Below are 14,648 nucleotides of genomic sequence, written 5' to 3' on the forward strand. Positions count from 1 at the left end.
TCTTCTGAAGTGAACATGCCATTAAGTCTTGAAGATTCTGCAAAAGTTGTTGCTTTGGTGGAATATGGCGCAGCATGTTTTATATTGCAGAAGTGTTGAGAACTACATCTTCCACAATTTCCAGATCTGTAAAAAGGTACAGGAAAACTGGAGGCTGTTTAAGGAGACCAGGATCTGGCCCAAGATAAGCAATATCAGCAAGAAATTATAACTTTTTACGGCTTCAAGTTATTCGCAACCATCACACCCCCAACACTGAAGCATGAAATAGATTCTGCCAAGTTTGAGACAGAACTGTCCGAAGAAGACTGGAAGAAGCCAATCCTCAGTTCAGACGACTTGCTTAAGCCCAGAACTCGCCAAACTGCATTGTGCAGCTTGACTGCATTTCACAAGGAAACATCGCAGATGAACAGTACAACAATAGGAGCAAGTGCTGTTCACTGATGAATTGCGATTTGGCCTGTGATGACCTGACAGCTGAGAAGGGGTCTGTAGAAGACCTGGGGAAATTTATTCCCTTTGTAAATTCTCATCCACGGTACCTTTTCAGGGTAGTTTTCTGATGTGGGCAGGAATCAATATGATTACAAGGACGGATTTGGTCTCCATGGAGCGCGGGAGCCTTACAGCACATTCGTATGCGGAGGAAATCCTTCTGGAGCATGTTGTGCCTTCACTCCATTTATCGGTGATGGTTTCACACTAATGCAGGACAATGTACACCCACACGTTGTAATATATGTGCATAAGTTCTTTGATGAATTCATGTTAAGGTTTGAGGCGGATATTCCTCAAAAGGTCATTGCAGCGTTAATTAAGAGTATGCCTGAAAGTTTGGATGCCATGAATGGTGCAAGAGGAGGCAATATATGCTTCTAACACCAAAAAAGAAGCCCATGAAGTGTAGAAAACCAAAACTCAAAATTTGCTTGAAGTGTAAATCTGTGTTACTCCAGTATTTCTGGCTTAAATTGTTTATAAGAAAATTTTCTTTCACTGTCAGACACCTAAACGAGTCTGTACAAAAATATTTTATCATATAATAGTAGTTTAGTGTCATAAAAGCAACTGGAATTTAAAATAAATCTCAGTGTTTTAAAGGAATTAAATAGTTGCGTTAGGAATTAAATTGTTGCATTTTTCATGCCAGTAATACTCCCTCCACTCACACTGTTGCTCAAAAGTAGAAATCAAACAGAGGAAGTAGGTTGACTGCAAAGGCTCTCACCTAACAAATTAAGGTTGCAGAACTATATTACCTTACTTGCCCCAGTTGATTCTGAATGAAAACTAGGGTTATTTACCACCCTTCTTTTAATTGTCATGTTACCCTTCTTCACCTCCAGTGACTATTGGATGGTATATTTCCTACACACTATATGAATATCATTACTATCTACACTAGCAATGGCCTATTGTAGCTATTATTGCCATACACACGCACGGACATGAGTTATCCAAAGTTATATCAACAGACAACATACCAGAGTAGACACAGCCTTCTTCACTGCCCACAACAAAATTGTTCACATCATTAGCTGGGAAGGCTAGACAAGTAACAGCAATAGCTTTCCCCTGCTTATGCTGCAACTCTAGAGTCTCCTGTGGTTGAGACAGCATATCCAGACTCCAGGAACACAACCGTCCATCTGTTGACACACTTATTAGGTTGTGTGCATTCTGTGTACCCACCACACTCATACAGTATACTGGGTGCTGAAAAAGTAACATACAGCCTGATAGTAGGAATTACAATAGTGGTCCATACCAACATACCTTATTTCTAAAGGAACAAGTTTCCATACATAAATCAGAATTACCATCACAGCGACATTTCTCAGAAAAATAACAGACTTCTTCAAATCAATTTCACAGATCTATCATGTATGAAGCTATTTTATTACTGCATTAACATAAATTACTGTATTTACTTGTGTATTAGACCCCCTTTTTTTCCAACTTTCACAGCCTAAAAAAGTAAGGGGGGGGGGGTCCAATATGCCATGACCTCAAATTTTGTGCAGTGAACACATGACTTCTAGGCTATAAAGAACTATAAGCTGTAAATGTGAACATTCTACACTATTCTTTAACAAGCTTGTGAATGTATTTGATTTATACTGGCTATTTTCATTGGAAGACAGTATTTCTCAATGTAAAAAGGCAACAAATGGTGAACACGACTGTTAGGCCTACATATAAAGTAAATATAGTCAGTTTTAGTTACTCATATCACACCATTAGTTTCATCTCATTAACTCCTCTGATGAGGTTGACATCAGGAAGGGCATACATCGTAAAAACTCGCTATGAAGATTAGTCCCATACAGAAAAGGGATACTGATACAAAATAACTTAATGGCCAGTCATTTGTCTTGGTCAGTCGAGCAGTAGGCCTACCACACAGTAAACCTGATCACGGCTTTCATCTGAATTATCATCTTGCGACACCAACTCCCCTGCTACAAGCGTGTCGTCATTACAAGTGAAGTCATCTTCACCACCATTCCATCAGCCACACCATGCACTGCAATCGAGAGCATTCAAGGTCCTGTCTTTTTGAACCTTTTAAAAATAGTTTCATTCCCGACCATAGAGTCCAAACAATGTGAATCTATTCCCAAATGGTTTCTGGAGATGGTTTTCGATATTCCCAGTTGGTGTATGGGTAGCAGAAGCCACTCCTTCCAAATAAAGTCGTGCTGTAGAAAGCATGCCAAACCACCAGCTGATAACTAGCGTATGTTATGGGTTGTACTTCCGAATGTAATCCCGCTTTTGATAACTGTGACTGTTTAAAGCCAGACCCTTATTTTTAAGTATATTTCATGCTTGTTCTCTACATTTATCACATCAGGATTTACCTAAACAGCTGTAAATGAGATAAGCACATTGTTTAAGTTAGGTACGCTATTGCCCGGATAGTGCCGAAAGTTCCATGACAGAAAGAATAAAAATAAATAGCAGGAAAGTTTTGCCGCATTTCTGGATATCTACAGGTGTGACGGTAATAAGTTTTATTATCATAATGTTTAATATTGTACGTTCGTTGTCTCCATTTTTTTATTAATGCATACACTATTATGTTTTTTTTTTTGCTAATGGCTTTAAGTTGCACCGACACAGATAGGTCTTATGGTGACGATGGGATAGGAAAGGCCTGGGAGTGGGAAGGAAGCAGCCGTGGCCTTAATTAAGGTACAGTCCCAGCATTTGCCTGGTATGAAAATGGGAAACCACAAAAAACCATCTTCAGGACTGCCAACAGTGGGATTCGAACCCACTATCTCCCAGATTCAAGCTCACAGCCGTGCGCCCTTAACCACACGACCAACTCGCCTGGTATGTTTGGTTTGGAGTCTCCAAGTAATTCAGAAATGCCAACCCTTGCTGCATCTAAAAATATTCTAAGACTCCTTACTGCACGCAGTTAAACTTGATTCACAGTTTAAACTTTTCAAATGCCATGGAGAAAAGCTATTTCCATAATGTATCCACGAATGAAAAAGAAAACATGATGACTCTCCCATATACCCTATTGTTCTGGCGGTTAAAGCTAATTTCACTGATTAAGACTTTCTCACTGGTATAAAGAAAATTCTCTTATGCCCATTGTTGGCATACCACTGTAGGAACAACCTTGATATTAGGTTCCTTTGCTGCTTCAGCTGCAGTGTCAAGAAATGTCTGATGCTCCACCGATAAGTTCCAACCCCAAGGTCTACAGAAAGTACCTTGGATACTGATTGTGGTGAAATGTTCAGCTCCCGTGCCATTATTTTTGCTTCCGGACAGGATTTCGCCAGATACGGGCCACCACTGCAGCTTCTCAGTAAATTGCTGGACTGTCTACAGATTAACCTCTTGCTGATTTCCACTGTTTTGGGTTTGGAAAATATCACTTTGTGACTTGCCAACCTTGAGCAAGGCAATGACAGCTACCCAGTTTTCATTCTTAACTCACTCCATGCTTAAGCAAAGAACATCCACTCTTTCACTGTTGAACATACACTGGTCAGGACTAACCTTCAGCAAAAAGGTTGTTAACCAGCTGGAAACAATCCAAGCCGAAAGTTTGGGACAGTACTCACGGTTAGACTAGGTATATACTGTACTACGATATGCATTTTCTCAATACAGTCTATTTATAATTTATAATATTTTTATGCGATATGTAATCCTAGCCACACCTTGACGTAGCATTATTATTAAGGGTTATAAATTTCATTCTGGTTGGTCCGTACTGAACTGAGATTACATAATGATTTATTCAGGTAAAAATTTTCCACCTATTCAATACATTATAAAGTTTGGTATTAGTTTCGACCCTACTCAGGGTCATCATCAGCCATAAACATTCAAATACACAATTTAGTCAAAATATCCTAGAAGAATATTTTAGTTAAAATAAGCAATATTACATTATTCAGCTCAAAAGTTAATGATGAAGAAATACAAAGATGATAAAACAAATATAAACTAGTACGCCGTTGTAAAATGTTCTATAATTCCAAAGGTATATCTCTCATGTGAGTTTTAAAAGTATTATTTTTGCTTAGCACTGAATAAAGTGAGCACAAATGTGATGAAAGTTCATAAAATAATTGCTTCAGAATATGCTTTATAAATATATTTCTAAGTACTAATAGTCTAAAAGTGAGTCTTTATGGTAGATTCTATTGATAGTATGACATTTTGGCACTGTTATGTTATACACTATTTTAAAATGTTGACATATATGTCATTGGAGTAAAATTTGACTCTTTAGGTACTGAAAGTTTGTGTCTTCCATTAGAGTTCTAATAATAATATGGCCTTGCTGATAATGAAGTAAGGAGAATAATTCATACGCTTAATGTAAACGAATAAAAACATTTTGCTGAATAACTTCCAGTAGAATTCTGAGAAACTAAATGCAAGCACTGCGCGTGGTGATTGAATAAATAATTGTGAGAAGATTGAGACACCAGTTATACACTATCAGCCACGCTTCACACACTGCCGTGCAAGGTCCAATTGCTCTGCAATGAACTGAGGCATGTGTAGCCATTTTACAACAGCAAACTAGTTTATATTTGTTTTATCTTCTTTGTATTTCTTCATCATTAACTTTTAACCTGAATAATGTAATAATGCTTATTTTAACTAAAATGTATTGTTTTAGGATATTTTAACTAAATTGTGTATTTGAATGTTTATGGCTGATGACCATGAATAGGGTCTAAACTAGTACTAAACTTGTCCGGCCCCGCGGTGTAGGGGGCAACGCGCCCGCCTGTCACCCGGCGGCCCTGGGTTTGATTCCCAGCTGGGTCAGGGGTTTTTAATTGTAAATGATTAATATCCCTGGCCTGGGGACTGGAAATTTGTGTCATCCTTAACGTTCCTTTCCTCACATTCAACACTCTTCACTTCCTCCATTCCAATTACACGCAGGTTCATATCACATGGTGCAAGTAGGGGCAAAAAATCTCTATAGGTCGACGCCCCGAACAAATACCATTTTAAAAAGAAAAAAGTACCAAACATTATAATGTAATGTAAAACTGCATTGCAAAAAGCTTACTGTATTGATTAGGTGGAAAAATTTTACCTGAATAAATCATACGTAGCATTATTAAACAAAATGCTGGTTCCCTACATGTTCACTAGTTTTACTGTATACTGCAATCCATCTGATTTAAAATATTACTAAAATAATTATTGTTGAAAATGGAATGTGTCCATTCAGCAGGGATTTTTTTTCCAAAATTTTAAGGAGAAAATTGGAGTACTCCCTTCATACAGTGGCATCCATTACACGAATAAATATGGTAGGTTAAAATTCAAATGCTACTAAAAATAATGACAAACTAAATGTGTTAAAACCTTTCTTATTTAATGCATACTGAATTTTCACAAATGCACTGACCTTTATTTAATTTCAACATATTTCTTAAAATTGCAAATTTAAAAATTGTCCATAATGCACAATTAATTAAAGGTTTCTCTATACAGTGTTATCATTGACGATATTGAAATGAACAGTGCATCTGAATCCCTGTAGTGTGTCATAACAATTCTGAAATTTTGATGAAATAACTTGACAATTACCGTATGGGCAGCTGCAGAAAGAGGTGTCCTCTGGATAGGAGTACGTTTTTGGACACGGTTGTCCCAGAGAACAATCTGGCCTGAGTAGGTTCCACCAAGGATCAAATTGGGATGAAACCTGCAACAGCGTTGGCAATGAAAGGTATTTTGGTGAAAATTCATTTAATTCTCTAGAGTACACACTGTATATTAGTAAGTATAATATTTCTTACTTATAAGAGTGAGTACTTATTAGCATGAGTACCAAACTGATCAAGTTGCCTGTCAGGGTCTGCCTTCTACTCCAGGATAATATACCAAAATTTGGTATCACTCCACAGGCATCTCCTCAGTTGCCACTCTTGTAATCTTCTCCACCAATACTGATCTTGGAAGGCAAAACATTTCATGACCAGAGTGGTAGAACTGAGAAGCTGCTTGGTCATACAGCAAATTATCCTCGCATAACAGGATACAGACCTACTTTAAAGGATGTCAGTGGTTATGAAAAACTACCTGCTGGAGAGAACCAGAGTCCAGTTAAAATCTAGCACTGTAGTTTTATGGGAACAATGTATTATGGACATGCAATCACAGTATGAATCCATATTCTTCTAACTGTAGATAAATGTTAAAAAACAATCCTTAACAGTCTGAAAGAAAAGAAAAGAAGGGAAGAAAAGAAGGGAAGAAAAAAAAAAGAAAAAAAAAAGGATTGACTCATATTCAGGTTACATATGAATAAAAATGGCTCCCCTGTGATAAAACAACATTTACCTTGCAAATGTAGCAGCCATGACAGGTGACTGACAATGGAAGATATACTCGGGTGTAGTCTTCTTGAACTTAGTATTCCAAACTAAACACACTCCATCAGGATCATTCGGCGAGTCTTCATTGTTATGGTAACTTGCAACCAAAAGTTCAGGAAACTGAGGTGACCAATCTAGTGATGTAACACAACGATTTCGCGACCAGCGCTCATCGTAGAACCACCGATTCAAAGAAAGCCGTAAATTGGATTTCTCATCCCTGCAAAAGAATTACAGTTTATGGATCGATTCAAGTGATATATTACCACACCTTCGACAAAAAAATGTTTGTTAATGGTAGATTTTTCTAATTAATGTGTTTTATATACTTCAAGGTAAATGTGTTCTGCTGATCCACAAAGGGGGTGAGAATAAGTTTTGAAGTGTGGCACCATGTCAAAATAATTCTGCACGGCTAACATAATAAGAATAAATTTTTCTACTAAAATACTAAATAGGTAACAAAGCAGTAAACCCTAAGCTGCCTGAACATATATTTTTACTGCTACCTCAACAAAGCCGGAGCAATGTATTCCCATCTTGACACATTATAAATTATATATAGGTTCCATTTCCTACAATGGAATGAAATCTATTATCAATTTATCTCACCCAGCACATTTTGTACTCTAAATCGAGAAGCAGAAGTAAAGAAGACACTAAGGAAAAGAAGAATGGCATTATAAATGAGAGGACTTTTGGATTCATATTTGCACTGATTTGCTAAGAAGGAAGCCATACCCTTCAGTGTCAACTCAGTGTAACTTAAATGCATTTCAGTCTGGCGAGCACTAAATATAACACCTGTAGCATAACTGAGTGGGGGGGAGACATAAATTACTTTTTTCGTTCTTGAAAGAACATTATCAGATTATATCAAATCACACACATTTTTCTTATTATCGACGAAAATTATTTAGAAATGCAGAAACACTTATGTTTAAATTCTGTTTATAGCCTTTAATACCTGAAAGTTAAAACTTCTCTTAGTGAAGTGCTCCAGTAGTATGTCCTCTCTCCTTGCTACTCCAACAAAGGGTGCAAGGTGCAAGGCATGTGTCCAGCTGGCTAGGTTCTAGGTAATTTTCCATTACATCATGCTCTGGCTGATGTCAATAGCTAGGCCTACTCTGAATTGTACTTTTAGCTTTATTATTGTTATTATTATAATTCATGTTTTAAATGGTTTGGAAATTACACAGGGATTCTTTAATGTGCATTTAATGGGCTGGCTAGTTTCCAGTGCTGTCAACGCTATTAATGTAAGTGCATTTATTATTATTATTATTATTATTATTATTATTATTATTATTATTATTATTATTATTATTATTATTATTATTATTATTATTATTATTATTATTTCAATTTTATGACCACATAGGATCAAGAGATTTGTAGTGGGATTTGTAGTGAATATGCACATACATTTAAACAAGGAACTACTGAAGATAGTACAGGTGTATGCTCCACAGACAGGATGTAGCATGGAAGAAAAAGAAGAGTTCCTCAATGAACTGAAAACACACATTGTTGGAGATGGAATCATGATAATGGAAGATCTGAATGCTCATGTGGGAACTGATAGAATGGGGTATGAGAACGTTCTGGGCCCACATGGGTATGGCAATAGAAATGAAAATGGAGAGAAACTGTTGGACTTTTGTATCAGAAATAACCTGATAATAAAGAACACAGTGTATGAAGAAGCATAGACATAAAATCAGTCAATATAATTGGCATGGACAGTATGGAACACTCATCGATTTTATAATAACAGACCGAGAATGGGGAAGATACATAATGAATACGAAGATAATCCCCAGTGAAAGTCTGGAAGATGATCATAGATTATTAATTGTGGAATTAAAACAAGTAAAAATCCCTAAAATTGTATTGAAGAAGATCAGGGTTTGGGAATTGGAGGAGGATAAAAGAATGGCATTCCAAGACTGCATAAAAAGGACGTTGCCCAACACGGAAATACAAAGTGGAGAAGAAAAGTGGGACAATTTAAGACAGACATTTGTGGAAGCAGCAACTGAGGTATGCAGGAAAACAAAAGCAAAGGTTAAGGGAAAGGAGACACGGTGGTGGACAGACAAAATAAATAAAAAAAGGAACAAGGTGAAGAAAGAAATGGATAAGGAAAAGCAAAAAAACGTATCAGAGGGATGAGAATAAGATAGAAAGGTTTCACGTGGAATACAAAAGATTGAAACTACAAGTGAAGAGGAGTATCAAGGAAGAAAAGGAGAAATGTTGAGGAAAATTTACCATCAAAATTGAACAAGATAGTCGAAGAAATCAGAAACTATTATACAGAGTAATAAAATCGAAAAGAATAAATCAAGAAAAAATCAAGACATTAGAGAGATAAGAAGAATCCATAGTACATGACAAAAAGGGTCTTCAGAAGGTGATGGCAAAGTATTTTGAAAACTTTATGAGGATGACTGCTCGGAGGAAGAAAGAGATAGAAAATGGAAATGATAGATGGAGAAAAAGAAGAGAACCTGATAACATGGTTGGAACTTGAAAGGGCAGTGAAAGCAATGACCAAAGGTAAAGCAAGTGGAAAAGATTAATTCAATGCTGATATGATTAAGGCAGCAGGAAGCATTGGACTACAATGGCTATACAGAGCCCTCAATGCCATTTGGAAGGATCAAATCAAATTAAAATCTATTTGCAAATGAGGTGTCTACCTCGGTAGCAAACGGTACACTAAAATACATTATTGTCAAGCACTAAATATTAAATTAACAAGAGAAGAAAATTTTCCTATAATACAATATTATACAATTTACGCTAACAATTGTTCCTATTAAACACACAGCTCATCCTTAATAAATTTACATTGTTTACAAAATTCTACTTATAATATCTCCTGTACTACTTACAAATATAGTCAACTGATATACAGTATGTGGAATTACTTCAAATGATACTAAACAACTGGTATAAGATTAAAATTTACATTGCATTTATTTACTTCTTTTTTTTTACCCATTCTGGAACCTAAATAGCATAATGACCTGCTGCGTCTTAACCAGAGCCCCTTTTGCCACCACTGTTCAGAGTTCCTGAAGGGCCTTCACAGCTTCCGTAGCGGTCCCAGGGTCCTCGAAGTCCCCACTGTACTTCACCCCAACAGGCAGTCCCCTACTTTGGCTGTCCAAACTCCTTAGACCAGGGGATGGAATTAATTTATTCACACATTTTTTATTTACATTAACCTGCACTGGTTCAATGCCCTCTAAGATTTCATTTCTTTTCTCTGTTGCTGTTTATTCTCTTCTTGAATATCTGTACAGATTTTGGAAAAGGATCAAACACTACCCCTGGTAAACTGTTCCACTCCTTCACGCCCTTCCCAATGAATGAAAATTTACCCCAATCGCTTCTACTAAAATTCTTTCTAATTTTATATTCGTGGTCAGTACTGCCGATATAATTATTTTTCAACTTAAGCCTCTCACGGATATCTCCCCATACTGTTTTTCCTGTATAGGCTCTATATAATCCTGTAAGTCTAGTTTTCTCCCTTCCCTTACTTAACCCTTTCGCTTTCAAGCTCTCAGCTGATGGATGTGTGAAAACTGACAGCCATATTTAGCACACTATGCATACACTTCTTTTAAAATTGCATTGAAGGCACACCAATGAAGATATCAACATGAAAGTTGGCAAACTTATAGAATATACATCACTTAGTATCACTGCATGTAAGTCATTTCCCTAAACCGAAAGCGTTTAATGTTAAAAAATAATAAATATAGAAGCAAAGTTATAAATTTCAGATATTGAAAGTTTGGAAGTAATTCTAGGAAATAGTATTCATAATCCGAGTTTGTTATTCATGTCAGTAGGAAGGCTATATTATTGTTTACTATCATAGTAAATATCATGATTCTATGTCCATTACATCCAAGGATATATAAAATGTTTAAAGTGATGTAACACTGAATAATGTCAGCCATTTTTGCATAAAACACACATTTCGTAAATGTAATATAAAAGACTCACCAATGAAGATATTACCATGGAATTCGGACTGAGAAACATCACCATCACTTGAATAATTGTCAAGATATTCAGTGATATCATCGTCAGCTAAATGAACACTCTTCGCCATGTCGCGTGCGATAAATAACTAGGCCAAACCTAAATGAACAATATCTTACACTTCACTATCACTATGCACCTAATTACCTAAGAAAACTATTTCAATAATGAACTAACAAGTAAACTAAATATATTGCCTACGATACAGCCTAATTTCACTATATAATCACGAATGAAAACAGAGAGAAATGAAAGCAAGTTTGCCGCCAACCACGATGTAAACAAGACACGAAACTCCAGTGAGCACATGTTTCAGACCTCAAGAATAACGAAAAATACGGTTAGCCGGCAGTTCCCGCGGAGTATAACGTGAAATAAAACTGTACTCTTCTTATTCCGTGCAAAAAAAAATGCTATTTGGCACGTAAATAATGAAATAATTATAATAAAAGTGGGTAACGACAGATCGTTACCCTGACAGTTTTCGCAGGACCCGTGCGTACCGATAGATCGTTACCTTGAAAGCCAAAGGGTTAAAGTTTCCCACCCAAGTTCCTCTAACATTTCTGATACACTACTCTTTCTCCTGAAATCCCCTGTTACAAATCTTGCTGCTTTCCTCTGCACACTATCTATTTCTTTTATTAGGTATTCTTGGTCAGGATCCCAATCACTGTTTGCATATTCCAATAATGGACGAACCACACTTAGTAACTTTTCTCTTTTAATTCTTTGTTGCATCCTTCAAGTAGCCTCATTATGACATGTAACGATCTGTATGCTTTCCCAACAATGTCATCCACATGACCCTTCCAGCGCAAATTACTTTCAAATCTCACACCTAAGTATTTGCACTTGCCATCTTTTGGGATAACTACCTCATCCAAAGTATATTCAAATTCAGTTTTAAAACTCCTGTTTGTAAATGTTGTAACAGTTGATTTGCCTCCATTAACCTTCACATTATTCTCTTGAACCCATTGTTGGATACTCTCCAAGTCCCTTTGTAATTCTCAACAATTCTCAATGGTATTTATTTCCCTATAAACAATTATGTCATCTGCATACAATCTTATTTTTGATGTTATATTATTACCCTAAATAATTTACGTATATTAAGAAAAGTAACAGACCAATTATACCACCCTGTGCAATTCCCTTCCAAACTTTCTCTTCCTGTGATACATTATTTCCTAGTTTGACTTTCTGAACCCTTGAATTTAGAAATGTTTTTATCCAACGTGTAACCCTTACGTCCAATCCTATTCCCTCCAATTTCTTTAATAATATTCCATGTTCCACTCTATCAAAGGCTTTGGAAAGATCTATGGCTATGCAATCTAACTGGCCTCCTGAATCCAATTGATCTGATATGTCCTGCTGAAATCCCACCAGTTGTGCCTCACAAGAAAATTTCTTTCTTAATCCATACTGGCTCTTCATGAACCAATTTTTATCACATATCCCTCTGATGTACTTTGATATTAAACTCTCCAGTATTTTACAAACTATACTGGTCAGGCTGATTGGTCTGTAGTTCTCTGGTTTCCTTTTATCACCCTTTCCTCTATAAATTGGTATTTTTATAGATTCCTTCCATTCCTTTGGTATTACATTATTATTTATGACATAGTCAAAGAGAAATTTTAAATAAGGCACTATGTACCACCCCATTGTCTTTAACACCTCCCCAGTAATTTGATCACTTATTGCTGCTTTTCCTTGCTGAAGCAGTTGGATTTCTCTGAAAATATCTTCATTTGTGAATGAGAAGCTTCTTGCTTCCCTCGGCGTCTCTCCCTCTCTATCTTCTGTTTCCGTTTCCAACTTCTGACAATCATCTACTGAATCTCTGAATTCCCTACTAAAGAGGTTTGCTTTCTCAGTATCTGTTAAACAGTGATCACCTTCTCCCAGAGGATGGTTGCCTAGTTGTACTTCCTCTTAAAACAATAATCACCACCACCCTTCTCCCACCATTGTAGGAATTTGGATTCCTTTTCCTTTTTGATTCCTGATAAATGAATACAGCTTTTTCCATTTCCCTTTGTGGTCATTACCCTCTTGAAGTATGCCATTCATATAATTCTCTTTTGCTTCCTTTTTCACTCTATTCAGTTCCTTCATTAGCTGTTTTCTAGTTTCTCTACTCTCCCTATCCTCTTTGATTTTCCTGTTTACTATTCTACATTTTCTTTTTAATTTTCTTATTTTCTTGTATAATAAACAAGGTCTGGAAACGATTCCTTTAAATTTACCCCAAAGTGTATCCACATTACTCCCTTCACTTATCCAACAACTAAATTGTGATTTAAGGTAAGTCCCAAATTCATCAACTTTAGTTTTTCTGTACAATTTCTTGTCTTGTGTGACCCTCTTATTAAGCCTTTTTGGTACCAGTCCTACATCCATTATTACAGCCTTATGGTCACCTATTCCTGCAATTACCTCAGTTTTATCAACAATTTCCCATGGTTTAACCAAGAATACATCTAGTAAGTTATTGAGATGAGTCAGTTCTTGTACTACTTGTGTAAATCCTCCCTCCCAAATTAACTTATTTGCCAGTTTCTGTTCATGGGCTTCACTTGCAGCTCCATTCCATTCAACTTCAGGCAAGTTTAGATCTCCCCCAATTATTACCATATCATTATTATTGTTTTTATGAGTATAATCTATTATTTTCTCAAATATTTCCATGTCTCTTTCCTCTCTTCCGGGCCCGTATGTTCCTATAATTCCCACCTCCTTCTTATTATCACAAATTAATTTTATCCCTAATATTTCATACCTTTCATCGGTAAACCATGCATGTGAACAGTAAGTTTCCTTCACCAGAATAAACACACAGCCCCCTCCCTTTTTTTCGCTCCTCGGTCTCTACGATAGACTGTGTACCCTTCTGGAAATACTTCTCTATTACCCACCCCCTCTCTCAACCACGATTTCACTCCTATCACATCAGTCTCATAAGATTCCATCAATGTACCGAATTTTAATTGTTTATTTACTACACTCTGACAGTTTACTAAGAGCAATTTCAGACCCCCTTCCTCCCTAAAACTTGACTGTTGCAATTGGGTAACTTGAAATTCCTTACTTTCCTGAGTTTCATTTTCTAGTTGGCTGAGCCAGCTTGAAGTACAGCTGGCTCTTTCTACTAGTTTTCCTGGTCAGTATTATAACTCAAAGGAGTTGCCTTTTTTACAGTACATATCTTAAGATTAATAAAATCTAGAACAATATTTGCTATCTTTCGTTTACCTGAACTGTTTATATGAAGGCCATGCTTTGTGTAACAGTGTCTCTCGAAACTGCTGCTATCAATTACCTGTGTATTACGAAAATGTTTACAAATTTTAACCATATCTGTATTAACATTGTCCACTTCAATGTTCACACACGAGTCTCTAATCAAATCATGCCTGTGGGGCACGTTCACTACAAAGATGTTAGTGTGAGTCAGCTTACCTAGTGTACATTTAAGTTGAGAAATGACATTCTTAGCGTCATTGTGAGCTACGTCGTTCGTCCCGCCGATGATCACTACTGCATCATGACTTCCGAGATTTCTTGCTGCCTCTTTAGTGTTTTCCAATACCTTCTTGATTGGGGCCCCAGGATAGACGACAGCCGATGCTGCAATATCTTCATTGTTCATTTTCTCCGCAATTCCCCTTGCCTGGCTATCGC

At 36.6% G+C, this 14,648-nt stretch overlaps 1 protein-coding gene across 9 annotated transcripts in view; it reads right to left on the bottom strand.

The window, feature by feature from the left end:
* Positions 1–14,648, bottom strand: part of sw (short wing) — a 207,023-nt gene that overhangs the window by 45,646 nt on the left and 146,729 nt on the right. For all 9 annotated transcript variants that reach the window (XM_067137238.2, XM_067137237.2, XM_067137242.2 and 6 more), the window contains 3 exons: positions 6,853–7,107; positions 6,097–6,214; positions 1,488–1,719 (listed from right to left, as the gene is read on the bottom strand). In XM_067137238.2, the coding sequence (XP_066993339.1) occupies positions 1,488–1,719; positions 6,097–6,214; positions 6,853–7,107 (605 nt within the window). The remainder of the gene's footprint in view (positions 1–1,487; positions 1,720–6,096; positions 6,215–6,852; positions 7,108–14,648) is intronic.

The sequence above is a fragment of the Anabrus simplex genome, chromosome 1 (genome assembly GCF_040414725.1).
Source record: "Anabrus simplex isolate iqAnaSimp1 chromosome 1, ASM4041472v1, whole genome shotgun sequence".
NCBI lineage: Eukaryota > Metazoa > Arthropoda > Insecta > Orthoptera > Tettigoniidae > Anabrus > Anabrus simplex.